The 25,091-nt window shown below is 68.6% G+C and overlaps 1 protein-coding gene across 1 annotated transcript in view; it reads right to left on the reverse strand.

Annotated features, from left to right (window-relative positions):
- Positions 1 to 364: 364 nt before the first annotated feature.
- Positions 365 to 25,091, reverse strand: part of SPEG (striated muscle enriched protein kinase) — a 71,099-nt gene continuing 46,372 nt past the window's right edge. Inside the window, exons 27-43 of the mRNA XM_045032798.1 lie at positions 22,871 to 22,897; positions 22,022 to 22,174; positions 20,094 to 20,136; positions 19,085 to 19,153; positions 17,049 to 18,326; positions 16,118 to 16,898; positions 15,668 to 15,820; positions 14,861 to 14,977; positions 11,358 to 11,525; positions 10,682 to 10,804; positions 8,834 to 8,998; positions 7,817 to 8,501; positions 5,678 to 5,917; positions 4,151 to 4,374; positions 3,971 to 4,046; positions 3,321 to 3,470; positions 365 to 2,619 (exon numbers count right to left, since the gene is read on the reverse strand). Of these exons, the coding sequence (XP_044888733.1) occupies positions 2,397 to 2,619; positions 3,321 to 3,470; positions 3,971 to 4,046; positions 4,151 to 4,374; positions 5,678 to 5,917; positions 7,817 to 8,501; positions 8,834 to 8,998; positions 10,682 to 10,804; positions 11,358 to 11,525; positions 14,861 to 14,977; positions 15,668 to 15,820; positions 16,118 to 16,898; positions 17,049 to 18,326; positions 19,085 to 19,153; positions 20,094 to 20,136; positions 22,022 to 22,174; positions 22,871 to 22,897 (4,675 nt within the window). The 3' untranslated portion in view covers positions 365 to 2,396. The remainder of the gene's footprint in view (positions 2,620 to 3,320; positions 3,471 to 3,970; positions 4,047 to 4,150; positions 4,375 to 5,677; positions 5,918 to 7,816; positions 8,502 to 8,833; positions 8,999 to 10,681; positions 10,805 to 11,357; positions 11,526 to 14,860; positions 14,978 to 15,667; positions 15,821 to 16,117; positions 16,899 to 17,048; positions 18,327 to 19,084; positions 19,154 to 20,093; positions 20,137 to 22,021; positions 22,175 to 22,870; positions 22,898 to 25,091) is intronic.

Consider the following 25,091-nt stretch of genomic DNA (forward strand, 5'->3'; position numbering starts at 1 on the left):
GACGCCAAGAGGCCCCCCCCATTCACAGGGCTTGACCCCTGCAGGGCATCTCAGGGCCAGCGAAAGCCACTGCTGGGCCGGAGCCCAGGGCAGCTGAGGCCCCGGGCAGTTCATCTGGGGGGGGCTCCCGAGCCTGGGAGGGGCAGAGGGGCAGGGCAGTGGGGAGGGGGTGAGATCCCTGGGGCACTGCTCCCGTCTGGCCCCACAGCGCCCAGGGAGCCAGGGCTGTGCCAAGGCTGACAGGACCCCCCCAGGACAGGAGTGAACCCGGCCCCCGACAGCGAGCCCCCCCCAGGGACTGGAGAGTGGGGCACACACAGCGAGCGCCCCCCACCTGCTCTGTGCTGGTGGATGGAGCCCCGGCCTGTGCATACGGGGCTGTGAGTGATGGGGATGGGGGCGCACACGGTGCTGGACGGGGGGGGCGGATGTCTGCGGGAGGGACGGGCGGGGGTGGGTGGATTGTAACCAAAGCTGCCACCCCATGCGGTATCTCTGGGGGCCGCAGTGCCAGGGGTCCAGCCGAACCCGCGGGGCGGAGGAGGGGGCCATGGGTCCCACGCCGAGCGAGGGGGTGGCTGGCGCAGAGACCTGGGCGGGCAGCCCTGGGGCAGAGCCCTGGGGGGGCAGTTATCTGGGAACTGCCTGGTGCTGGGCAGCACAGGGGGGCATATGGGGGAGTGTCGTTCTGTGTCGCCACGCTCCAGGTGTGTGTGCGCGTGCATGGGGTGTCGTGTGTATATAGGTGTGTCGCTGTGTGTGCACAGAGCATTGCTGTGTGTGTACAGGTGTGTCACTGTGCATGTATACAGGCATCGCTGTGTGTGCAAAGAGCATTGCTGTGTGTGTACAGGTGTGTCACTGTGCATGTATACAGGCGTCGCTGTGTGTGCACAGAGCATTGCTGTGTACAGGTGTGTCCCTGTCTGTGTGTACGTGAGTACAGGCGTCGCTGTGTGTGCATAGAGCATTGCTATGTGTGTGTGTACGTGAGTACAGGCATCGCTGTGTGTGGGATGTACCTGCTTGTGCATGTACATAGAGGTGTGTCACTGTGTGTGTACAGGCATCACTGCATTCATAGGGGAGTCACTGTACATGTGAACAGGCATGTCACTGTGCATTTGTACAGGTGTGTGTATGTAGAAGCGTGTTGTTGTGTGTGTGTAGAGGTGTGTCCCTGGCTGTGTGAACATGTGTACAGGCGTCACTGTGTGTGCATGGGACATACTGGCATGTGGCTGTGCATTCATAGGGGATTCACTGTACATGTGTACAGGCATGTGTGTGTACGTATGTACAGGTGTGTCCCTGTGTGTTCATTTGTACAGGCGTCACTGGGGGGGGGGGATACAGGCATGTTGCTGTGTGTGCATAGGGGAGTCACTGTACATGTGTACAGGCATGTGCATGTACGTAGAGGCGTGTCGCTGTGTGTGCACAGGGGCACACGGGCATCGCTCTGCGTGTCAGACTGTGGCCGGAGACGGCAGGTGACTCCTAGCAGCTCCCCAGGTGCAGGGGGGGAAGGTGGGGGGCTGCTCAGTTTGCCCTCATCCATAACAGGCACCAGCTTCCCTGACTTCCGATGGAACTGAAGCCACAGGCTGCCCTCAGTCAAAATGCCCCCCCCCCCCGCAGGTGTGTGGTAGCCGCTCCCTGGGGCCCGAGCTGTGGGGGGGGGGCAGGCGCTGGATGCTGGGGGTCGCACAACTAGCTCAGCCATATTCAGCACAGATGCAAACTCACCATTTGGCAGCCTGCGGCGTGTGGGGCAGGGGTGGGAGGCCACCGAGTGGGGCCGGGGCTGGACCGCCAAACCGGGGCGACAGCGCCCCCGAGCGGGGCAGGAGGCAGTGAGCACCACGGCCGCGGCTCCGCTTACAGGGCACGCGAGCAGCCCTGCAGCCCAGCCCCAGAGCACGCGGGGCGCTGGAGGGAGAGACGTGAGGAGCTGCTTGCCGGCGGTGGAACCCCACGGGCCGGGCCGGGCCCCCCCAAACCCGGGGACCCATCGCAAAGGGCAGACAATGCGGGTGGCTCCCCATCGTCACGGCTCCTGCTTCCTGCCCCCGGCCCTCCATCTCCCCCCTTGACAGGTTGCTGCTGGGCGCCCGTCTCCCCTCCCCCCACAGCCCGCCAGCCCCTAGTCCTGGGAGTCCAGCTGTTTGCGTAGCATTTCCTGTCCTCAGGCACAGCAAACCAGGAAGTCCCGCCCCTTGCAGCAGGCCCCCCGCAGGAGGAGCGGGAGCAGCCAGGCGCGGAGCAGCGAGCCCCCGGCGGTGCCGACTCTGCTGGGCGGAGGGGCCCGCAGTGCCCGAGCGGCCCAGCCCTGCCGGAGCCGCGGGCCCGGCCCCTGGAATGTTCCTTCGACTCCTCCGTCGCCGCGGGGGGGGCTACGGCGTGACCGGCGCAGGGGGCGGCTGGCTGCCGGAGCCGCGGTAGGAGCGGAGTAAGACCTTGTGCTTGGTGACGGCCTCGCCGCGCCGCCGCTGGTGCTCCACCAGGAACTCCTTGAGCCGGTTGGTGGTGAAGGTCAGGGTCTGGCGGCGCAGCTTCATCAGGTAGGCGTCCTGCAGCCAGGGGTTGGCAAAACAGTCCTTGCTGGTGGGCCGGCTCCTGCGACAGCCAGGGAGAGCCGGGGTGAGGGACCGGCCGCGTCTCCCGCCGGGGAGCCCCAGCCCAGCCAGGCCTGACTCCCACGCGCCCTGTTCCAGCCCCCCAGCCCCGCGGCCCCCCCAACGTTTGGCCTGGTGAGCCCGGCACAGAGCAGCCTCTGAGCGCAACCCCCCCGCCCCAACCAGTTAAAAACACTTGACGTATTTAACACCATTATAAACGCTGGCGGCAAAGCGGGGTCTGGGGTGCAGGCTGACGGCTCGTGACCCCCATGTAATAACCTCGCGACCCCCAGTTTGAGACCCCTGGCCTAGCCCCCACTCCCGCCCCCGAGCTGAGATAGAACCCAGGAGTCCTGGCTCCCAGCCCCTCTCAGCCCCGCTGCCTCCACGTGCAGTGGCCGGGCAGGGGGTGTGCGAGAGGCAGGCCGGGGCCCGGCAGGGGGGCTGCGCCGGGGCCCGGCAGGGGGGCCTGCGCCGGGGCCAGGCAGGGGGCCGCGCCGGGGCCCGGCAGGGGGGCCGCGCCGGGGCCAGGCAGGGGGGCCGCGCCGGGGCCTGCCAGGGGGGCTGCGCCGGGGCCCGGCAGGGGCTGCGCCGGGGCCTGCCAGGGGGGCCGCGCCGGGGCCCGGCAGGGGCTGCGCCGGGGCCAGGCAGGGGGGCTGCGCCGGGGCCCGCCAGGGGGGCCGCGCCGGGGCGGCTCACCAGGGGTAGATGCAGAGCAGCTTGCGGATGAAGAGGGCGGCGCTCTGCGAGGCGTTGGGATACAGCTTGAAGGCATCGAAGCGCCCGGCCAGGATCCTGTTCTCAGTCTCGATGGGATCCAGCTCGAAGAACGGCGACCGGCCGCTGAGCCTGGGGACCGGCACCACAGGGGGTGAGGAGCCCCCCGGGCTCTGCCATGGGCCAGCGCAGCCCCAGCCCACCCCAGTCCCTGCACCACGGGCTGCGCGCCCGGCTGGCTGCCATGGACACAGCCCGGCACCGGCGCTGCCGCCAGCCCAGGGCTCTGCTTTGGCCCCACCGCGGGGATTAATGCTGGCGTCCCTTGAACCCAGGGCCAGGCCAGAAACACCCCAATCCCGCAGTGCCTCAGACTTTAAATGCAGGGTGTGAAGGGGCAACCAGCGCTCACTGGTTCAGGGCTGGATCCCCCAGGGCCATCACCCCGCCGCTCTGCTGGTGCCCCTCACTCCCGACCCGCAGCCCCCTGCGTTAGACAGAGACCAGGCTGTGCCCTGCCCTGCGCCTCATTCCCCTGTACGCCCCGCACCCCAGCTCCATGGGCGCCCTCAGCTTGTACATCCACACTCAGGCCCCAGCCCTGGCCCCCCCGCGCCCTGCAGGGGACTCACATGATGTAGGTGAGCACGCCGACCCCCCAGATATCGGCCGCAGAGCCCACCGGGTCTCCCTTCACCACCTCCGGAGCTGCGGGGGAAAAAAGGGGAGGGGGTCAGGCTCCGGCCGGCCGGGTGATCGGGGAGTCACTCGCCCCCTGCGCAGAGCAGGGCGAGCCGGGCACGAGCACTCACCCATGAACTCCAGCGTGCCCACCCGGCGCCCCAGCCTGCGCAGCACCAGCGGGTTGTAGCTCTGGGCGCTGCCGAAGTCGATGATCTTCACCGCGTTGCTGTAGGCGACGAGCACGTTGTCGGGTTTGATGTCCAGGTGCACGATGCGGTGCCCGTGCAGGTACTCCAGCCCCTGCAGCAGCTGCAGCACGTAGCCGGCCACGTCGTCCTCCGAGTAGCGGAACCTGCGGGGAGGGAGGGGGCCATATAGACCACGGCTGCAACCAAGGGCCTGGAGTGGCACCAAATCTTGTATAAAGGGGGGTCAAATGAGGTGTCTATGGAAGGTTCTGGGTTGCTGGTTAGGATGATGCTGTCTGGGGGGGGGGTATCGGTTTGTAGTTGAAGTTATGAGTATTGGCTCTGCACTGTCTGTATTTCAAACTTGTGCTGTGCTGCTGGGAAACATCCCAGACAAGCTGGTGTTAGCTCTGCCTAGCCTGCTTGATGGCCCATTAAGGACCCTCAGCTACACAATTGACCCATTGAGAGAAGGCAGATACGCCTTGTAACTCAGCAAAGTGCAGGGACTGGCCCATGTGACTCCAGACTCCATTTTGCTGTAATTTTCCACAGTAAGAACAAAATGGTTCTTACACCTGGAAAAGCCTATAAAAGGCTGATGCCTCATCTCCATCTTGTCTTCAATCTGCTTCTACCTCTGGAGGGACTTTGCTACAAACTGAAGCTCTGAACAAAGGACTGAATGACCCATCCCAGTGGGGGATGTTCCAGAGACTTGATTTGAACCTGCAGTTTATTCCATCACTGCTACAAGCCTGAACCAAGAACTTTGCCATCACTGGATGGAATTGATTCCATGTAACCAATTCCAGCTCTCAGCTCTAGCTTTTTCCCTTTATGAATAAACCTTTAGATTTTAGATTCTAAAGGATTGGCAACAGCGTGATTTGTGGGTAAGATCTGATGTGTCTATTGACCTGGGTCTGGGGCTTGGTCCTTTGGGATCGAGGGAACCTTTTTCTTTTATTGGGGTGTTGGTTTTCATAACCCTTCATCCCCAGGACGAGTGGGACTGGGGGTGATATTGGGAAACTGGAGTGTCTAAGGAAATTGCTCGTGTGACTTGTGGTTGGCCAGTGGGGTGAGACCAGAGTCCTCCCTGTCTGGCTGGTTTGGTGCAAAGGACCCAGCCTGGGGCTGTGACTGCGGCTCTGAGCGATTTGTCCTGAACTGACACTCTCAGTTGGGTCCCACTAGAACCGCATCATTACAGGGGGTCAGTGCCCGCCCCCTCCCCCTCTGGGCCCCTGCTGCTAGGGCCCATCCCCCCCCCCCACCGCTGCCATAAACCATCCCCCCCTCCCCTGCTGGGCCCATCCCCCAACCCGCACTGGGCCCATCCCCCCCCCAGCTGCCAGGGCCCAGCCCTGCCCCCTCCCCTTTCTGCCCCCCCCACAGCGCAAGGCCCAGCCCTGCTCCCCCCCCCAACACAAGGCCCAGCCCCGGGCCCAGCCCCGCCCCCACCTGTCCACGAGGTGGTAGAGGATCTCCTTGCCGGCGCAGTGCTCGGCGATCAGCACCAGGTAGCGGGGGGTGATGTAGGCTTCGTGCAGGCCCATGATGCGTTCGTGGTGCAGCCCCTTGAGGAGCTCGTACTCCTGCAGGACGCTCTGCTTCTTCTCCGCCTCGTAGGGGATGATCTTGGCCATGAAGTGCTTCCCGGTGGCGTTCTCCTTGCACTCCCGGATCACCCCGAACCGGCCCCTAGGGGACAGAGCCGTCGGCACCGGCTGTGCAGCGGGGCTGCAAGGGGTCCTAGCCAGGGACAGCCCCCCGGGCCCCTCTAGGCACCGCTGTGCGGACACAGAACGAAGGCAGAGTCGCCAGGCTCCCCAGCTCCCCCCACGTGGGGATTTTCTTAATGTTGTGTGTGCCTCAGTTTCCCCTGTGCTGCGTGTTTGACTGGGGGAGGGGAAGTTGCCTGGATCTCTGGTGTCCAGCAACGCCCACCCCTGTGCCGGAGACCGGCCCGTGCAGAGCAGCGGGAGAACAAGGAGCTGAGGTGGAGGCCAGGCCCGTGGGGGGCAGGTTGGGTCTGCTGGGCGCAGGGGCACGTCTGGCAGCCCCCCCCCCACTTACCGCGCGGGCCGAGAGTGACTCCAGATTCCCGCGGGAGGGGGGCAGCTCCTGCCAGTCTCACGGGGCAAACTCGGCCCTGGCCTCCCTGCCGGGGAGGAAACTGGCCAAGGGGGCCAGTGGGGTGGGCTGCCCCAGGGCGAGTGCCAAGGGGGCCAGGACTGAGCTGGGGAGATGCCGGCTGGTGCCAGGGACCAGACCTGACCCAAAAGCTACGGGAAGAACCAGGCTGGGCCTGGGGGGATCGAACCCCAAACCCAGCAGGGAGCTGCCTCGGTGAGGCCCGGCAGCAGCTGGGCAGCCAGCCATGCCGGGGACGTCTCCCTGCCCCCGCCGCGTCCCTCCCACCCCTGCCCGGAGCCAAGCCCAGGGAGCCCTGCCACACCGGTGCTGGCACTGCCGGAGAAACTGCGCCGGGCGCCAGGCCGGTCTTCACCTGCTGAGCCTGGATTCCAGGGGCCACTTGCAGGCTGCCAGGCCGCGGCCTGCACCCCACAAAGGGGAGCCCCAGGCTGTGGGGCAGGTGCTCCAGGGCGACCTGGGCGTGGCCAAGGGGGAAGCGTTTCCCCAACAAGCTGCGTGGTTACTGGGGGGGCGGTTTGCTCTCGGGGAGGCTCAGAGATGTCGGTGTGAATGTCGCTGGGCTGTCGGGGGGGGGGGTCGTTACCAAGGACTGGCCTGGCCCAGCCCCACATCCGTGGGGAATCCCAGCAAAGCCAGTCACGGGGGGGGGGGATTCCCCCCGTCCCCAGGGAGGCTGGGCACAACCCCCCAGCCAGCGAACAGGGACGGGGGATTAGAGCCGGCTGCCGGCAGGAGCGGGGGCTCCCCGCTGGAGCCCAGCCGAGCTCGTCAGACCCAGGGAGAACAGCCCCACGGTTTGGCTGCGGCTGGCCCGGGTCAGCTCCCTCGGGCTCGGGCTGCAGAACTGTGACCCGGGCCCCAGAGCCCGGCCTCCCGCCGAGCCCCACGGGCTGCACTGCAGCTCTTCAGCCCTGGGCCAGCTGCCGGCCTTGTACCCCGGGTGGGGCAGCCTGAGGCAGAGCCTGGGCCATGGGGCTCCCTGCCTGTGCCTGGGCTCTGGCCGATGCTTTAACCTCCACTTCTCCGGGCTCCCAAGGGCTCCCGGGGCTGGTCCAGGTGACTCATCACCCGCCTGTCGGCCCGCGCTGGCTGCGTGTCCCTGCAGACGCTGGCGGAGGGGGCGCTGCCCCACGAGATGGTACAAGTCTCCCTCGGGGTCTGTCTCCGGGGGACTCGCTGCTCGGGGGGGCTGCAGGCCCAGGGGCTTCCCCTGGAGGGAGAGCGAGACCCCTCGGGGGCCTGGCCGGCTGACGGGCCCCCCCAGAGCCTGTCCCCAAGCTGGGGCCGTGGCCCCGATCCTGGGGGTTCGTGATGCCGGGACACAGGGTCAGGTGGGCCCCCTTGGCTCTCGCTCTCTCAGACCCCCCCGCCCCCGAGGCAATGCAGAGCGTGGCACACGGCTGGGGACCCCAGGAGCTGCTCCGGCCGAACCCCGGCACTAACCTCGCTTTCTCCTCCAGGAAGGTGTAAGGCTTCTGGGGGACCCCCTGGCGCAGCGCTGTGCCCTCCTGTGCCTCTGGGGGGCTCAGCCTGCTGGCGGGGCCGCCGGGCTCCCTGCTCGGGGTGGCGCTCCGGCCCGGGAACCGCGTGGCCGATGGCACCGCCTCTTTGGGGAGAGGGGACGGGGCTTCCGTGGGGGGCGTCGCAGCCGGCATGGAGACAAAGGAGGTGACCATGTACATGGGCGCGGCTTTGGGGGAGGGGGACACGGGCGTGGCCGATGCTGGAGCAATGGGGGCGAGCCGGGAAGGGGGCTGGGCTGGAGGGGCGGCTGAGCCCTGCACCGCCTGGCTGGTTGTGTGGGTGGCGAGGGGGCGCGGAGGGGCAGCCCTGGATGGTGTTAACGCCAGCTCTGGGGAGCCAGACCCAGCAATTGCTGGGGGGGCGGCAGGGGGGCTGAGCTGCCCTTGGGGGGCAGGCTCTGCCTCGGCACGGGGAGGCGGCTGGATGGCGGCAGAGGCGCCCCCGGGAACAGGCGCCTGTGGTGCCCGGCCGGGCATGTGCACGACCCCTTTGTGCTTGCGGGGCGGGGTGGGGGGAGGGGCCCCCACGGTTTGTGGCGCGGGCTGGGCAGGAGGGGGCTGGGTGAAGCGGCTGGAAGCGGCTCTCTTGGGGGCAGCGCTGGGATCTAGACAGCGAACAAAAGAGCAGACGGCCAGTGAGCGCCCTGCCCTGCCCCGCCCCGCCCCGCCCATGGGGAGATGGGGGCAGTGACCGGGGCAGTAACCAGGATCCCCCCAACCCCCGCAGCCATGGAGCAGGGCAGCTGGGAGCCCCCCACCCCTCCCCACTGAGGCCAGCACATTTCTCCCCCCTCCCCCCGCCTGCTTTAGTTTGGTCCACGACACACAAATGGGCCCCACCACCACCCAGTGCCCCATGACTCCCATGTCCCCGGCCTGGCTCTGCTGCACCCACCACGACCCCAGGGTGGCCAGGGCCCCCCAGGAGCTCGCTCACCGTCGGGCTCGATGGCCACCGTCGCCGAGGGGTTGCTGTAGGGCCCCTGGCCGGCCTTGTTGACGCAGGCGACCCGGAAGCTGGCCGTGCTCCTGGCGGGCAGCTCCGTCACGTTGAAGTAGCAGTCGGGGATGCCCGAGCCGATGGTCTTCCACTCGCGTTCCCCTGGGGAGGGACGTGCAGCCGTCAGCGCCCGGCTGGGCACTGGCTGCGGTGGGAGCTCGACGCAGCGCTGGGATCTGCAGGGAGATGGTGCCCTGGGTCTGGGCAGCACGGGCCCCTAGCAGGGTCCTCAATCCCATCCCTGCAGCAGGAGCAGGCACCCGGAGGTGCTGCTGGGGCTCCTCGGCCCTCAGAAGGGCTGCCGGGGGCTCTCCAGTGCCCGTGCCTCTGCCCACAGACCCCAGAGCTGCGTAGGCCCCGAGGCCTGGAGACGGCAGAGATCCTGTGACACACTGAGCCTCCACCTAACAGCCTGTGACATTCCTACAGGGGTGCGAGATCTCCCACAGAGCAGGCCACGGACGCTGTGCGATCTGCTGAGCCCCTTGGTCACGTGTCATTAGTGCGTCTGAAGGGAGGAGACTGGGCTGAATGGTGGCCCCTGGTGAGTCTCTGCTGCCAGGAGTGTTCAGGGATCATTGACCAGCAGGGGAGCAGGACTCAAGCGGTTACAAGTCAGTGACAATGGTGCGAGCGCCACACAATGGGGCTGCTCAGCTCTGCGACTCAGCAAAGCCCCCCAGGCACGTCTGGGCACACGAGCTGAGGGTATCAAACAGGGGACGGGGGCAGCATGCCCTGGCCTTCTCCTCCCCCACCTACACGGGAAGCCACAGGAACACGGGGACGACAGAGACTCCAGCTGAGGAGACTGGCCCCAGGCTGGAGAGAGAAGCCAGCGTGGGAAGACCTGTGACATCCGGTGGGGTGAGAAAAGTGCTCGATGCAAATGCTGCCTAGTGTAAGTCGGGCCCTACCAAACTCACCAGCCACTTTGATCAATTTCACAGCCAGAGAGTGGGAAAATCGGTTCATTTCATGTTTTCAGTCAGTTACACCTCAGGTTTCATGGTGTTGTAACCGTGGGGGTCCCAACCCGAAAGGTCCCCAGAGGTGGGTCTGATCCCCCCTCCCCTGAGCAGGGGAAGGACAAGTCCTGTCCCTCCCCAGCCGGGTGGGACTCGCAGCTAGGAGCCCCGCGGCTGGGACGCTCCTGGCAGCATGGGGGAGAGGAGATTTCACAGGAAGGGCTAATTTCCTGGCCCGTGACACTGGCAGGGCCTAGGAATAAGCTTTAAGGTTCAGCCTGGGCCCGTATCGGTTATTGTCTCTGGTACCTGCCTCTGACCTTTGATGCCTCCCACTTCCAATCACTTCCAACCGACCTTCCTGTAGTGAATAAACCTGCTTTGTACTTCACCTAAACCAGAGCTGGGGAAATCTCAGCCCAGGTTACCACGGCTGGTGCGTGCCCTCTGCACAGGGAGGGAGGGCGACTGGGTAATGAACTTACCCTGGTGAGGCTCCAGGGTGCAAGGCTGGGAGCTGGGGGGATGGGCTGGTGCCTTTCCCTGTGTGACCGGCTCCGGGAGCATTCATGCAATCGAGCTGGGTGTGGGGCTCTGCATGCGGCTGTGCTGAGTGATCACAGCACCTGGAGGGGTTTGCTGCTGGTCCCACAGTCCCAGGTTGTACCCTGGGGACCCAGCACCAGTCATGGGAGAGCAGTGGAGGGGGCAGCACAGGGCTGAGGGGACTGTCCCGGAGCTGCCCCCGGGGAACCCAGGCCCTGCCAGCCCTGCCCAGGGGCCCAGGCGGTGCCGGCTGGCGCGGGAGGCCTCGTACCGTTCAGTCTGCACTCCAGGATGTAGGTGCAAGGGGCCCGGCTGTCCGCAGGCTTCCACAGCACCAGCACCGTGTTCTTGTACTTCTGAGGGATCTCCGGGGTGCCCGGCTTCCCCGGCAGGCCTGGCAGGAGACAGAGCGCACTGTCATGGGGCTGGCGAGGGCGAGACACGGGCCAAGGGGGAGGCAGGGAATGGAGAGGGGTCAGGGAGGGGGCCGGGCCGGCCTAGCCAGACCAGGGTCACAGGCAGCGCTGGTGGCACCAGAGGGCTGGGGCCTACTCGCCAGTCGAGTGACCAGCCCCCGGGCCTGCACTGCTGGCATTTGCCTCGCCCACAGCGCGGGGGCCAGGGCTGCCGGGAGCAGGTTCGGGCCCCCCAGCAAGGGCGGACCGGCTAAACAGGGGCGACGAAGCCAGGCCCTGGGCCCCCTTCCGGACCACCGGGCCCTGGTAATTTGCACGGTTCCCCACCCCGGTCAGCCCTGGTGCAGGCCTCAGACAGACCCTCCATCCCTTGGCTCCTGCCCGAGTGCCCTGGGGCAGTGGCCGCAGGGGGGCCTGGCAGCCCCCCCCCTCCCCCCGGAGCGCTCCCTGGACAGGAACGGGGCGGCTCCGATCCTGGCCGCCCCACAGGACCTGCTGCAGCCAGCGCCCTCCCGCGCCCAGGGCCCTTACGTGCCACGGCCAGAGTGCACGAGCTGGTGGCCGTGCCCAGGGCGTTGGCAGCGGTGCACTCGTACAGGCCTGCATCCTTCTTGCACGTCTTGGGGATGGAGAGCAGCTGGCGGCCATCCTTACACGAGACGATGTTCACCGCGGCGTCGGACACCAGCGCCTGCTTGTCTGTGGGGAGGGAGGATGAGCAGGGCTGGCCGGCAGCGAGACCCCAGCCCCCCAGGCTGCTCGGCATTCAGAGCTGCGCAGCAGCACCCCCGCCCCATGGCAGGCCTGATACCCGAACAACCTCCACCTGGGCATCAGAGCGCCCGGCAGGCACCGGCCCGAGGCCCCTTCCATCTGCCTCCTGCGGGTTTAGGTCCAAGGGAGATTTCGGTCCCTGAACAGAGTGATGAATCCAGGGGCCGGCAGCACAGGCTCACCGGGGAGAGGGGCTGAGAAATGGGCACACACGGGTGTGACACGGGCAGGCCAGGCACCAACCAGCCCATGGCTAGGTCCCGAGGGCTCAGCCAGACGGGGCTGGGATCTGCCCAGCTGGCCTGCGGGTTCGCAGCCATAGGACAGGGACCAGAACCGGGAGTTAGTGTCTGGACGCTGGTGAACGCCTGCCTCCCTCTCACTTCCCCGTCGGGCTGGGCGAGCTGAGCGGGCGCCCGGCCGGGGCTGGACACTGATGGAGAGCTGCTCTCCCTGGAAGAGGAGCCAGTGACAGCAGCCGGGCTAGGCTTGGCTCTCAGAGCTGGGAACACCCCACATCTGGATGGAGAAACCATCAACTAAAGCCTAAAGACTCGTCTTGTGCCGGTCTCCTCCCCGAGAGCGACTCCCCGCATCCTCCGGGAGCACCCGGCAGCAGGGGGAGAACCCCAGACCAAAGGGACTAGGTGTGACAACCTGGGAATTTTGTGTAATATTTTTATGAACCCTGTATGTGCCTCAGTTTCCCCTATGTGCTGCAGTTACCTCGGGGATAGAGAGGCCTGTCGCTCTCTGGGCAGGCTAACACAGGGGTGACGGGCTCCCAGCTGTCTGGGCCTTAGCTCCCATATCAGTGGAGCTCTGAGAAGACAGTGGCAAATCCCACTGCCCAGACACGGATGCCCAGCAACCAGCGCCCCAGAGAGATCTGCACCCCCACCCCTGGGCAGGGAGCTGAGCCGCATCCCCCGCTGGGCTCGGGAACAAAGGGCGGGGAGCGGGGGCGGGGGAAGGAAGGTAAGTGCTGGCTGCCGAGGACTCTGGGTTCACCTGCCTTGGGGCAAAGGGAGGTCAGAGGGACGGGGGGCTCTGGGCTGACCAGGATGGTCTCGGCTGTAACTTTCTGTTCTCCGGGCTCCCTGGGCGGGTCCAGGTGACTCATCACCCGCCTGTCGGCCCGCGCTGGCTGCGTGCCCCTGCAGACGCTGGCGGGGGGGGCGCTGCCCCCCCAAGATGGTACAAGTCTCCAGCGGGGTTTGTCTCCGGGGGACTCGCTGCCCGGGGCTCATGGGGGAGGCAGGGGGGCTGCAGGCCCAGAGGTCCAGCCCCAGGAGGCGGTGAAGCTTCCCCTGGAGGGAGAGCGAGACCCCTCGGGGGCCTGGCCGGCTGACGGGCCCCCCCAGAGCCTATCCCCACACTGGGGCCGAGGCCCCGATCCTGGGGGTCCGGGACACTATGCTGCTTGGACTGGTGGGGGCGGGGGGTGTTTCACAGCAGCTGATCACGGCCCCTGTTGGCGTCTGTAACTCGGGGGTGTGGCTGGGCTCAGCCCGGCCGGGCCCCGAGGCCTGCAGCGCACGGGAGCTGGGGTAAGTGGCGGCCCGTGGGGCGGGAGGACCCTGAGCTCTGCTGGGTTCTTGGGGCTCCGGTGCTGCCCTGGCGAGAGGGACGGGCCGCGACCGCCAGCAGGCCGGGTGGCGCCTGCGGAGTTTTCACGGGTGCAACGTACACTGAGGCGGCGTGTGGGGAACCGCGGGAGACCTTGCGATAGTGTTGACACCACTATTATACAATTGCACGGAACGTGAGCGGAGCGGCCACGAGGGACCTGCGACAATCTTCCCGATTGCCAAGGCCGAGAGCTTGTTTGTGCGTGTCAGTGTACGGCGAGTTATAGCTACGTAGGGTGGACCTGTGACCCCCCCACGCACACTCAGATCGGCATCAGCACGGCCCAGCCTGCTGGACGGCCCATCGGCTGGACACGGACCCCGCGGAAAGGAGCCGGGCCGCGCCTGAGGAGGCAGCAGGCAGGGCAGGCCGGTGGACAGAGAACTCCAGGGCTTCTCCATGCCGGGTGCTGGGGAGCTTGTTTGGGACACAGGAAGTACCAGGCACGTGGCAAAAGGAAGATAAAGCGCAGCGGCAGCATCTCCATTTGGTTTTCAATCCTGCTTCCTGCCCCAAAGCTCTGCCCCAAGGACGGACTGACCCATCCGAGCTGTGGCTGAGTCCACAGGGACCTGCAAGCCAGCAAACTCGCCCCCCTGCTAGAAGCTGACGTGTCGCCTGGGTCTCTGTGGTTGCTTTACCAGTTAACAGCTCTGCTTCCTCGGGCTCTTTTCCTTACAATAAACCTTTTGGTCCCGAGGCTGAAGGACCCGGCCTGGCGCCGTGGTGACCCTTGGGGGTCACAAGGACATTTGCTCTGTGAGCAGAGTTTGCAGGTACCGTCGGCGCTGAGAACTGGCCCGCAGCGGCTGGGATTTCCCGGTCAGCGGCGGGATACCACCGTGTGGGACTGGCTGCGGAGCAACTTCAGCGGGACCCACCCGCTCTGGGAGGAGCTGCTCTCCCTTCCACAGCCTGCCCGGACCTTGGCACTGCCAGTGGGGGCTGCCCCACGCACCCGGGGGCACATCCTGCTTGGAGCAGCCGCCCTGAGCTCGGGCTCATGCCCTTGTGCCCCCGCTGTGAGTGATCCTGGGGGTCACAGCGCCTCAGCTCCACAGCATGTCCTACACCTAGTCCTACACGCAGAGTCCCCAGAGCCTGGTCCCTGGTCCTGCGGGCACAGAGCCCCCGGGCACCAGTCCTGTGGGCACAGAGCCCCCGGGCACCAGTCCTGCGGGCACAGAGCCCCCGGGCACCAGTCCTGCGGGCACAGAGCCCCCGGGCACCAGTCCTGTGGGCACAGAGCCCCCGGGCACCAGTCCTGTGGGCACAGAGCCCCCGGGCACCAGTCCTGCGGGCACAGAGCCCCCGGGCACCAGTCCTGTGGGCACAGAGCCCCCGGGCACCAGTCCTGCGGGCACAGAGCCCCCGGGCACCAGTCCCACACGCACAGAGCCCCCAGCCCTGGGCCCCCGGGCACCGGTCCTGCGGGCACAGAGCCCCCGGGCACCGGTCCCACACGCACAGAGCCCCCGGTACCAGTCCCACACGCACAGAGCCCCCAGGCACCGGTCCTGCAGGCACAGAGCCCCCGGTACCAGTCCCACACGCACAGAGCCCCCGGTACCAGTCCCACACGCAGAGTCCCCAGCCCTGGGCCCCCGGGCAGCAGATCCCAGACCTACCCTTCATCCAGAGGATTTTGGGGGACGGGCTGGCAGCTGGCAGGCAGAACAGGGTTGCCGGGTCGCCCTCCAGCAGCACCTGGTCCTTCAGCTTGATGTGGAAAACGGGGGGGAAGTCTGGGGGAGCAGAGGGGACACGGCAGGTGTGAGTGAGGCTGGAATGGGGGTTCCCAGTGAGCACGGCCCCCAGAAGGAGCATGTGGGGCTGCCCGCTGGGCCCCTGGCTCAGCGTCTCTCCCACCCCCATTGCTGGCCCAGGAGGGGCCCTGAGGGGCCCTGCTCCGACGACTGGCATGGGGGAGGGGATAAGTGTGGGACCCCCAGAGCACAGATCGGCTGCTCCTCGTTAAGTACCCCCCAGTCCCCGGCCTGGCCCCCTCCCCTGCCCCTGCCCTTTCGTGTGATGGCAGCGGGACAGAGACAGGGCCCAGGGCCGGGTGCCGCAGGGCCTGCCCTGCCCGGGGCGAGGCTGCTCAGAGCTGGGCGCCATGAGCCCAGCACCCTGTGCCCGGCGACTGCCCGGCGCTGCCTCGGGCACTGTCCTCCGGAGTGCGGGGGGCGTCGGGTGCACGGCAGCCCACGCGGCGTCTTTGCAGCCTCGGTTTCCCGGCTCCGCTGGGCTGCAGGGCTCCCTGCGCAGTGCTCCTCCCAGCCGGGGGGCCGGGGGGCTCTGCCCCCTTCTCCTCCCCACACGTGCTCCCCAGCCAGCTGCCAGCCCCCCCAATGGCCTCCCCCTGTGATCCCTGAGCCAGCCCCCTCTGCGGCGGCTCCCCGCCCGGCGCAGGGCTCGGGCACAGCCGGACCTACCCGATTCGTTGCGCACGTACTGCCTGCCCACAAGGGCGCCGTCCTCCTGCCGCAGGCTGGCCGGGATGCTGGGCTGCGAGGCCGCCTTGTCCCTCCTGGCGCGGGACAGGCCCCAGCGGTCCCACCGGGAGCGGCCCTGGCCCTCGCTGGGAGCTGCGGGGAGAGGGGCCGGGGCCAGGCTGACTACACCTCACCCAGGAGCCGCCCGCGGTGCCACCGGGTGGGGGCCATGTGTCGGGACAAGCCCTGCCAGGGGCTCCCCTCTTCCCCCCACCGCCCACGCTCCCAGCGGGCCCAGAGAGGGGCTCTGGCTGCAGGCTGGAGAGTGGGGGGTGCTCCCCGGGGGCCCAGCTCCGCCAGGCAGGGGTGGGCAGGGGTCTGGGCTGGGAGCCAGGCAGGGCAGTTTTGTGCCTCCAGCAGGCACAGCGCCAGGGGCCCGTCCCCGCTCACCTCTGGCACCCGCCTCCGAGCGGCTGCTGCTCTGCGACTGGAAGGACTCGGCGGAGGGCGCCAGGGCTGACTGTGCCGCCAGCTGGTTCTGCGGGATCCCCATCTTGTGCAGGTTCTCCCCCTCCGAGTTGGACCTCCGCAGCGGGCTCGGCTCCCCGGGCCCCTCCGCCTCCCCGCTGTCGGCCGAGGGGCTGCGCAGGCGCTGGGAGAGGCGCTCCATGGTGGAGCTGATCTTCCGCCTCATGGCCACGACGGGCGACTCGCCGGGCTCCCTGCCGGGGGGCTCCGACCTGGCCTGGCTCCGGCCTGGCTCCGATTTCAGGCTCGCCGAGTCCCGCTTGTCCTTGGAGCTGCCCAGCCCCAGGCTCCAGGAGAGACGGCGGCCCCGGCTCGGGGGCTCGCGGCCCGACTCCTGCTCCGGGGGCTGCTTGCGCTCCATGGGCGGCGTGCGACACAGGCGCTGGGACATCCTGCGGATGAAGCTGGCCTCCTCCGGCTCACGCAGCTCCTGCACCGACTGGGCCCTCTGGGCCGGGCCCTTGGCGAGCTGCAGCGGTGCCCCGGCCGGGCCGGGCCGGTACATCCCCTCCTCCCGCACCAGCGGGCTGGCCGGGCGCCGCTCCGCCGAGCGAGGCCTGCCGAGGAGCTTCAGGCCGCGGCTGAGCGACGACTCCCGGCCCTGCTTGAACTTGGCCTCAAAGACTTCCTCCGAGTCGATGTCCTTGATGGGCAGGGCGCTGCTGGGGCGCGGCTCCGGGCGGGCAGCGGGGGCTGGGGGGGGCGCGGGGCGCGGCTCCGGGCGGGCAGCGGGGGCTGGGGGGGGCGCGGGGCCCGGCTCCGGGCGGGCAGCGGGGGCTGGGGGGGGCGCGGGGCCCGGCTCCGGGCGGGCAGCGGGGGCTGGGGGGGGCGCGGGGCGCGGCTCCGGGCGGGCAGGCTCCCCGGGGAGCTGGATGGACTGGATCACCTGTGCGTAGGAGGAGGGTTTGGGGGCCCTGGAGTCGGGGGCAGGGGGCTCGGGCAGGGATGCTCTGGGCTTGGGAGCTGCCTGCAGGGGGACCTGGGCAGCTCGGGCAGCTGCAGGCCGCGGCAGAGGCTTTTCTTGAGGCCTCTCGGCCGGAGGCTTCTTGCCCACAGCTGCCAAGCTGGCTCTGGGCCCGGCAGCGTCCCCCGGCACAGGGCCCTGCTCAGGGGAGGCCTCGGGCGGCCTGGAGGAACTTTCCCGCGGGGTCGGGGGCCGGGACTCCGTCAGGGCGGAGAGCGAGGGGGACTCCTGGAGCCGCTGGCTTTCCAGGCGCGTCCCGGGGATCTCGAGCGGGGCGCCCGAGCGGCGGTGCACCAGCACCGGCTCCAGGTCGCCCTGGCTGAAGGAGCTGCTCTTCTGCAGCAGGCGCGGCGCTGGGGGCGGGTGCTGCGGGGCTGCCTCGCTGGAGGCCGCCCGCACCAGCCTGGCCCCCGGGGGCGGCTGCTTTGCGGGCCGGGGGGGCCGCAGCACCTTCTTCTCCAGGCTCTCCAGGAGCGGCCCCCGCAGGCCGCTGACCCTGGGCTCCACGGGGCCGTCCCGCAGCAGGCGCTGGCGCACGAGCTCCAGGCGCTGGGCGCGCTCCTCCTCGGCCTGCCTGCGATGCGCCCCCCCCGGGCTGGGGCTCCGGCGCGGCAGCTCCATGGACGCCGCCTTCTTCAGCGCCGGGGGGGGCTCCTCGCCCGCCGGCAGGCCCAGCAGGAGGGCGCTGTCCGCAGAGCTGCCCCGCCGCAGCTCGCCCTTCCGGCCAGGCGGGCGCCCCCCCTCCGGGAACTCCAGGCTGGAGCCCTTCTGCAGGGCCTTCCGGGGGCAGCCGGGCCGCGACTGGGCCTCGGCGGAGTCCTCATGTGCGGAGCCAGGCCCCTCCGCCGCCGCGGGCCCCTTCCCCGGGCCTGCCCCCTCCGCCTGCCACTCCACGGGGACCTCCTCCAGCGCCCCCTCGGCCTGGCCCAGGGCTTCCTCCTCCGTGGGGAGCTCGTTCAGGGAGACGCGGGAGCCGGAGAACTCCACCTGGTGGGGCCTGGGCGGCAGGGGCAGCTCGTCCAGCTCCTCCGAGTCCGAGGAGGAGGAGAGGGCGGGCGAGTCCTTGAGGTGCCGGGGCAGGGCGATGGAGAGGTGGCTGGACGTGTCCTCCAGCAGCTCCGGGATGGCTCTCAGCACCAGGCTGCCTTTGTAGCTGATCTGAGAGCGCTGCGGGCGGGGGCAGACGGGTCAGAAGCTGCACTGGGGCCTGCAGGGCCGGGGGGGCGGTTGGGTTGGGGGGAGCCGTGGGGGGAAGGGGAGAATCGGGCAGGGGGGTGGGGGGAGCCGTGGGGGGAAGGGGAGAATCGGGCAGGGGGTTGGGGGGAGCCGTGGGGGAAAGGGGAGAATCGGGCAGGGGGGTGGGGGGAGCCGTGGGGGAAAGGGGAGAATCGGGCAGGGGGGTGGGGGGAGCCATGGGGGAAAGGGGAGAATCGGGCAGGGGGTTGGGGGGAGCCCCTTGCAGGGAGCTGTGGTGGGAAGGGGGGAGCCCCTTGCAGGGAGCCATGGGGGGAAGGGAAGAACTGGGCAGGGGGTTACAGGGAGCTGGGCAGGGGGACCGGAGGCCCCTGAGCTGCCAGAGGGGGTGGCAGGGCCCCCCCCCCCAGTCCCTGGGATGGGAGCACAGGGGTGGACAGAGGGACGTGTGGGCCAGTGGTTCGGGGTGGGGCTGGCCTGAGGTTCAGTTCCCGGCCCTGCCGCAGGCTCTGGGGCCGTGGGAAAGCACCGGGACGAACTGCTCCCCACTGATCTCGCTGGGCCTGGCGCGGGAGCCCCCCACCCCCTCTCTGCTCCCCACCCAGGGGCCCAGCCAGGCTCCATGCACCCCCCACAGGAGCACAGGCCTCTGCACTGGGGGCGTCACCCCCACTCGCTCCATCTCCGCCCCACGGCAGCATCACCTGCTCCCAGCCCGCCCTGGCCTTTACCTGCCACTTCCTGCGGCAGAGGAAGAGCTTCAGGGGGTCGGTGCTGATGGATTTCCCCTTGGCCAAGGTCTGCGGAGAGCGGAGAGGAGCATCTGGGGGCTGCGGATGCCTCCACCCCTCCCTGCCCCCCAACACCCCCCCACACACAATGGGCCGGCCCCCTCCCTGCCCGCCAACGCCCCCCCCCACACAATGGGCCGGCCCCCTCCCTGCCCGCCAACGCCCACCCCCACAATGGGCCAGCCCCCTCCCTCCCCACCAACGCCCCCCCCCCAATGGGCCGGCCCCCTCCCTGCCCGCCAACGCCCCCCCCCACACAATGGGCCGGCCCCCTCCCTCCCCACCAACCCCCCCCCCACCCAATGGGCCGGCCCCCTCCCTGCCCGCCAACGCCCCCCCACACACACAATGGGCCAGCACCCTCCCTCCCCACCAACACCCCCCCCACACCCAATGGGCCGGCCCCCTCCCTGCCCCCCCACGCCCCCCCACCCAATGGGCCGGCCCCCTCCCTGCCCCCCAACGCCCCCCCACACCCACTGGGTCGGCCCCCTCCCGGCCCGCCAACGCCCCCCCCACACACAATGGGCCGGCCCTCTCCCTGCCCTCCAACCCCCCCCCCCCACACCCAATGGGCCGGCCCCCTCCCTGCCCACCAACGCCCCCCCCACACACCCAATGGGCCGGCCCCCTCCCTGCCCACCAACGCCCCCCCCCACACACAATGGGCCGGCCCCCTCCCTGCCCACCAACGCCCCCCCACCCAATGGGCCGGCCCCCTCCCTCCCCACCAACGCCCCCCCCACACACACAATGGGCCGGCCCCCTCCCTGCCTGCCAACACCCCCCACCACACCGGCCCCCTCCCTTCCTGCCCTCCGACCCCCAGCCCACTGGGCCACCCCCCTCCCTGCCCGCCAACGCCCCCCACTGCTCCGCCCCCTCCCTGCCCGTCGCCGCCCCCCAGATGCGAGATCCCTGCCTGGGCTGGACCCAGCCGACCACTCACCTTAAACCAGGGGTGCTCCAGCGTCTGCTCCGCGTTGGGTCTCCTGCAAACAGGGCAGGGCCTTGGTCAGACCCGGGGCGAGTCCCCCCCACGGCTCAGCGCCGACGCGGCTGCCAGGGGGAGCAGGGCCAGGCCTGGCAATGGGGTTGGCATCAGGCCCCTGGCACAATCAGGGGATGTGTCCAGAGCACCGTGGCGCTGCCTGGCACGCTGCCTGGCAGGGGGGGCATCTCCCTCTGGCTGCGGGGGCAGCCTGGGGCAGTTCTGGTCCCTGAGCACCGGGGTGCTCCCTGCCCAGCTCCAGCACCGGGCACGGGGGACCCTGGCGTGGGGTGCTCCCTCCCTGGACACGGTGGGTTCCTTCCAGACGTTCCCCACCACTCCCAGCCCGGCAGTGGCAGGAGGGAGACCTGAGCAGCCTGGGGGACGGGTGGGACCAGCCCTGGGGGTGTGGCAGGGCCCAGCGGGCCCCCACGGGCCCCCCACTGGGGCACCAAGGCCTGGGCCCCAGGCTCTGTCACTGCTCCAAGCCACAGCCCAGGGATCTCAGGCCCCAGCTCCCAGGCGGGGCTGGTGTGATGAACTGGGAATGGTCGTAACGCTTTGTCTGAACACTGCGTGTGCCTCAGTTTCCCGTATGGGATACTCAAATATCTAGTGGGGGCCGGGTGACCAGACGGCCCGTTTGGCCGGAACGGTCCCGTTTTACGCTCTGTCCCGGCCGTCCCGACCCATTTGCCCTTGCCAACGCCCCCAGGAGAAATGCCCCTTTTGTCCACCAAGGGGGTGCTGGGGCCACGCGAGGGGGGGGGCAGGGCTCAGACGAGCAGCTTGGCCCAGCCCCATGCGGGGAGGGGGGGTTGGGTAGCGCTAGCCCCACACGATGTCCCGTTTTCCCTTGGGGAAATATGGTCGTGGGGCGGGCGTGTGATCGCTGCAGGGACCCCCAGAGGGCAGCTGGGACCCCCACTGGCTGCCTGGGCACAGAGAACAGCCGGACACCCTGTATCCCAGCAACTGACCGCGAAGGCCCAGGGAGGCGGGGGGGGGGGAATGGCCCAGGGAGGGTGGGGCCCACAGCCCAGGCGCGGGGGGGGGGGAATGGCCCAGGGAGGGTGGGGCCCACAGCCCAGGCGCGGGGGGGGGGGAAATGGCCCAGGGAGGGTGGGGCCCACAGCCCAGGCACGGGGGGGGGGCTGGCCCAGGGAGGGTGGGGCCCACAGCCCAGGCGCGGGGGGGGGGAATGGCCCCAGGCAGGGGGGGCCCACAGCCCAGGCACAGGGGGGGGGAATGGCCCAGGGAGGGTGGGGCCCACAGCCCAGGCGCGGGGGGGGGCAATGGCCCCAGGCAGGGGGGGCCCACAGCCCAGGCACGGGGGGGGGGGAATGGCCCAGGGAGGGTGGGGCCCACAGCCCAGGCGCGGGGGGGGGGCAATGGCCCCAGGCAGGGGGGGCCCACAGCCCAGGCGCGGGGGGGGGGGGAAATGGCCCAGGGAGGGTGGGGCCCACAGCCCAGGCACGGCGAGGGGGGGGGGGGAATGGCCCAGGGAGGGTGGGGCCCACAGCCCAGGCGCGGCGAGGGGGGGGGGGAATGGCCCAGGGAGGGTGGGGCCCACAGCCCGGGGGGGGAGGGAATGGCCCAGGGAGGGTGGGGCCCACAGCCCAGGGGGGGGAGGGAATGGCCCAGGGAGGGTGGGGCCCACAGCCCAGGCACGGGGGGGGGGGGGGGGAAGGGCCCCGGGAGGGTGGGGCCCACCCCCCCGGCGCGGGGGGGGCGGGGGAAAGGCCCAGGGAGGGTGGGGCCCACAGCCCGGGGGGGGGGGCGGGGGAATGGCCCCAGGCAGGGGGGGCCCACAGCCCGGGGGGGGGAGGGAATGGCCCAGGGAGGGTGGGGCCCACAGACCAGGCGGGGGGGCCCGGGGTACTCACAGTCGGTCGTTCACCAGCACTTTGATGAGGAAGCCCTTGGCCTCCCGCGTCAGCCCCAGGAACATGCTCTCCTCGAAGGCCACGTTGTAGTTGCGGATGTTCAGCAGCGTGGTCTTGTCGTTCTCGCCCACAAACGGGGAGATCCCCGTCAGGCTGCCGGCAAGGAGAGCCATGGTGACGCCAGCCGGCCCGGGCGCCCCGCGGGGGAGGGGGAGTCGGGCCCCATGGGTGGGGGACAGGGGAGGGGGAGTCGGGCCCCGTGGGGGGGAGGGGGAGTCGGGCCCCATGGGTGGGGGAGAGGGGAGGGGGAGTCGGGCTCCGCGAGGGAGGGGAGGTTGGGCCCCGGGATGCCCTGGGGAGGGGTGGGGAGGGGGAGTCGGGCTCCACGGGGGGGAGGGGGAGTCGGGCCCCGGGGCGCCCCGCGGGGGGGAGGGGGAGTCGGGCCCCGGGGGCAGGGCAGGCAGTGGTGCACACGGGAAGGCAAGACACCACCACCAACAGGCCGGGTGCCTGCACCAGGCCTGGCCCTTGCCCAGAGCCAGCTTGTGCCCGGGGAGGGGCTGGGGGCCGGCTGGGGGGGAAGGGAGGGAGGCTGGGGCAGTGGGACGGGCTGCGAGGGAAGGGAGGGATTGGGGGCCGGCTGGGGGGGGAAGGGAGGGATTGGGGGCCAGCTGGGGAATGGGGCCGGCTGACCCTGCAGCAGTTCCCTGCACCACAGGGATGGCTGATATGGGGGGGCCCCCCACAGGCCCCTGGCCCAGCCAGGGGCTGCCTCCTTCGCCGTGGCCTGTTTCCATGGGAACGGTGTGGGGCGATTGGCAGGGGCAGCCGGGGGGCAGGGGCCCTCACCATAGGTAGGCGATGACTCCCACGGGCCTGCGGAGAGAAGGCGACGGTTACAGGCCAGCGGGCGCCAGCCCAGGAGCCCGAGGCCCCCAGCCCCCCAGCCCAGGCCAGGGGGGTGCACCTGGCACAAGTGCAGCAGGGGAGGGTGTAGAACTGATACATTAAATTGTTTTTAATTGTTCACTTTATTAATGTAACTTCATAAGTAAAGTTTTACGAATGAAACAACGGTTACCCCAAGAACTGGCTAATTGACAATGAAGATGCTTGTTAAGAGCCAGAGCTGTTCAGCCAGCTGCCTTTGTACGTTTCACTATCAGTCCAATTCCGGCTTAAATCACTGAGACTTGCCCTGTTTCAGTATCGTAACTTCTGTTCACCATCCACTAACTTGCCTACACTGAACCTTCTGGTCACTGTTTGCCACCGTGTAATTCAACCCCCATTTTAAAACGCTCACTCCATTTTGTAAAAGCTTCCTCCAACCTTCAGTTTTACAAACCGTGCTGTAATCTTATTAGTTTAGTTTAGCTGTGTGACTGAGGCCTTGGCTACACTTACAAATGTGCAGCGCTGCAGCAGGGTGTGAAAACACACCCTCTGCAGCGCTGCAAATTGCGGCGCTGCAAAGCGCCAGTGTGGTCAAAGCCCCAGCGCTGGGAGCGCGGCTCCCAGCGCTGTCCGTTATTCCCCACAGGGAGGTGGAGTACGGACAGCGCTGGGAGAGCTGGTGCTTTGAAGTGCAAGTGTAGCCAAAGCCTCAGGCATGTATGGATGATGGAATCAACCTCCAGCCCCAGCCTGTCCTGATGAAATCGAGTTCAAACCCCACCGGCTGAAGATGCAGACAAGAGCCCTAACAACGTAAGCAGAGTCCACCCTAAACAGAAAAGGTGCAATAGAAGGAAGATTGTCACGGAGTGTGGGGGAGTCAGGTCCTGCACCCCTGGACTCCCTGCAGATTCATCAGGACTCTCAGCCAGCCAGTAAAGCAGAAGGTTTATTTAGACGACAGGAACACAGTCCAACACAGGTCTTGCAGGCACAGATAACCGGATCCCCCGGATAGGTCCATCTTGGGGGGCCCCACAGCCCCCCTTGGGGATCAGAGCTCGGTCTCCCTGCCTCCCCTCTGTTCTCCAGCCAGCACTCATCTGCCCATTCCCTCCGGCCCCTCCTCTTTCCTCAGCTCCTTTCCTTTGTCTGCCCTGGCCAGAGGTGTCATCTCCCCTCCCCCAGGCCAAGCTCAGCTCACAGTTGAATTCCTGCATCTTCACCTAAACCTCTGGCTCTCCCCTCCCCCGCACAGACAGTCTGTGCTTCCTACTCGACTACTGAGCGGGGTCACTCCAGCCAGTGACCCGGGGAAGTTCGGACCCACCTACAACCTTATGCCGCCCGCGCCCTCTCCCCACCCCAGTACCCCTGGGGTGCACACGGGGCTGGGGCCTTCCCCCCACGTTCCAGTCTGGGGGGCTGTGATTCGGGCTCTCTCGGTTCAGAGCCCCCCTCCTGACCCTGGCCCCCCTCTGGACAGGCTCCTCGGGGCGGGGCCCGGGCCTTACAGCCATCTCCCCCCTGTCCCGGGCCTTCCTCCCCCTCTGGCAGACGTCACAGGAGCGGCAGTGCTGCCGGACATGGGCAAAGACCCCAGGCCAGTAATAGTTCTGTAGCAGCCGCTGCTGGGTGCGCCAGGCTCCCTGGTGCCCTGAGGGGGACATGTCATGGGCCTGGCACAGCAGCTGGTGGCGATACTCCTGGGGTACCACCAGCTGCCTCCTGATCCCTCCTGACTCCATCTTCCCCGGGGGAGCCCATTCTCGGTACAGGAGCCCCTTCTCCCACAGGAACCTTTTCCGGCCACCTCGTCCCATGGTCTGTCCCCCCCCGAGGTTGGCCAGGTCCCTTATCCTCCGCAAGGAGGGGTCTTCCCGCACCGCGGCCTGGTACTCAGCCGCTGGGGCAGGGGCGGGGATCTGCTCTCTCTCACCGGCTGGGTATGGGGCCACAGCCTCTCTGAGCCCCGTCCCTGGGCGTTCCCTCCCTACCGGGTCAGGGTCCGGTGTCTCGGCCAAAGTACTTTCCCCGGGGTCAGGGTGCAGAGCCCTGCGTCGACCCTGACTACGGTTCACGGACAGGGTACCCTGGGTGTTACTTGGCCAGTCCTCGAGGTCCCCCCCCATTAACACCTCCGTGGGCAAATGTGGGTGCACCCCCACGTCCT

The sequence above is a fragment of the Mauremys mutica genome, chromosome 10, assembly GCF_020497125.1.
Source record: "Mauremys mutica isolate MM-2020 ecotype Southern chromosome 10, ASM2049712v1, whole genome shotgun sequence".
In the NCBI taxonomy this organism is placed as follows: Eukaryota; Metazoa; Chordata; order Testudines; family Geoemydidae; genus Mauremys; species Mauremys mutica.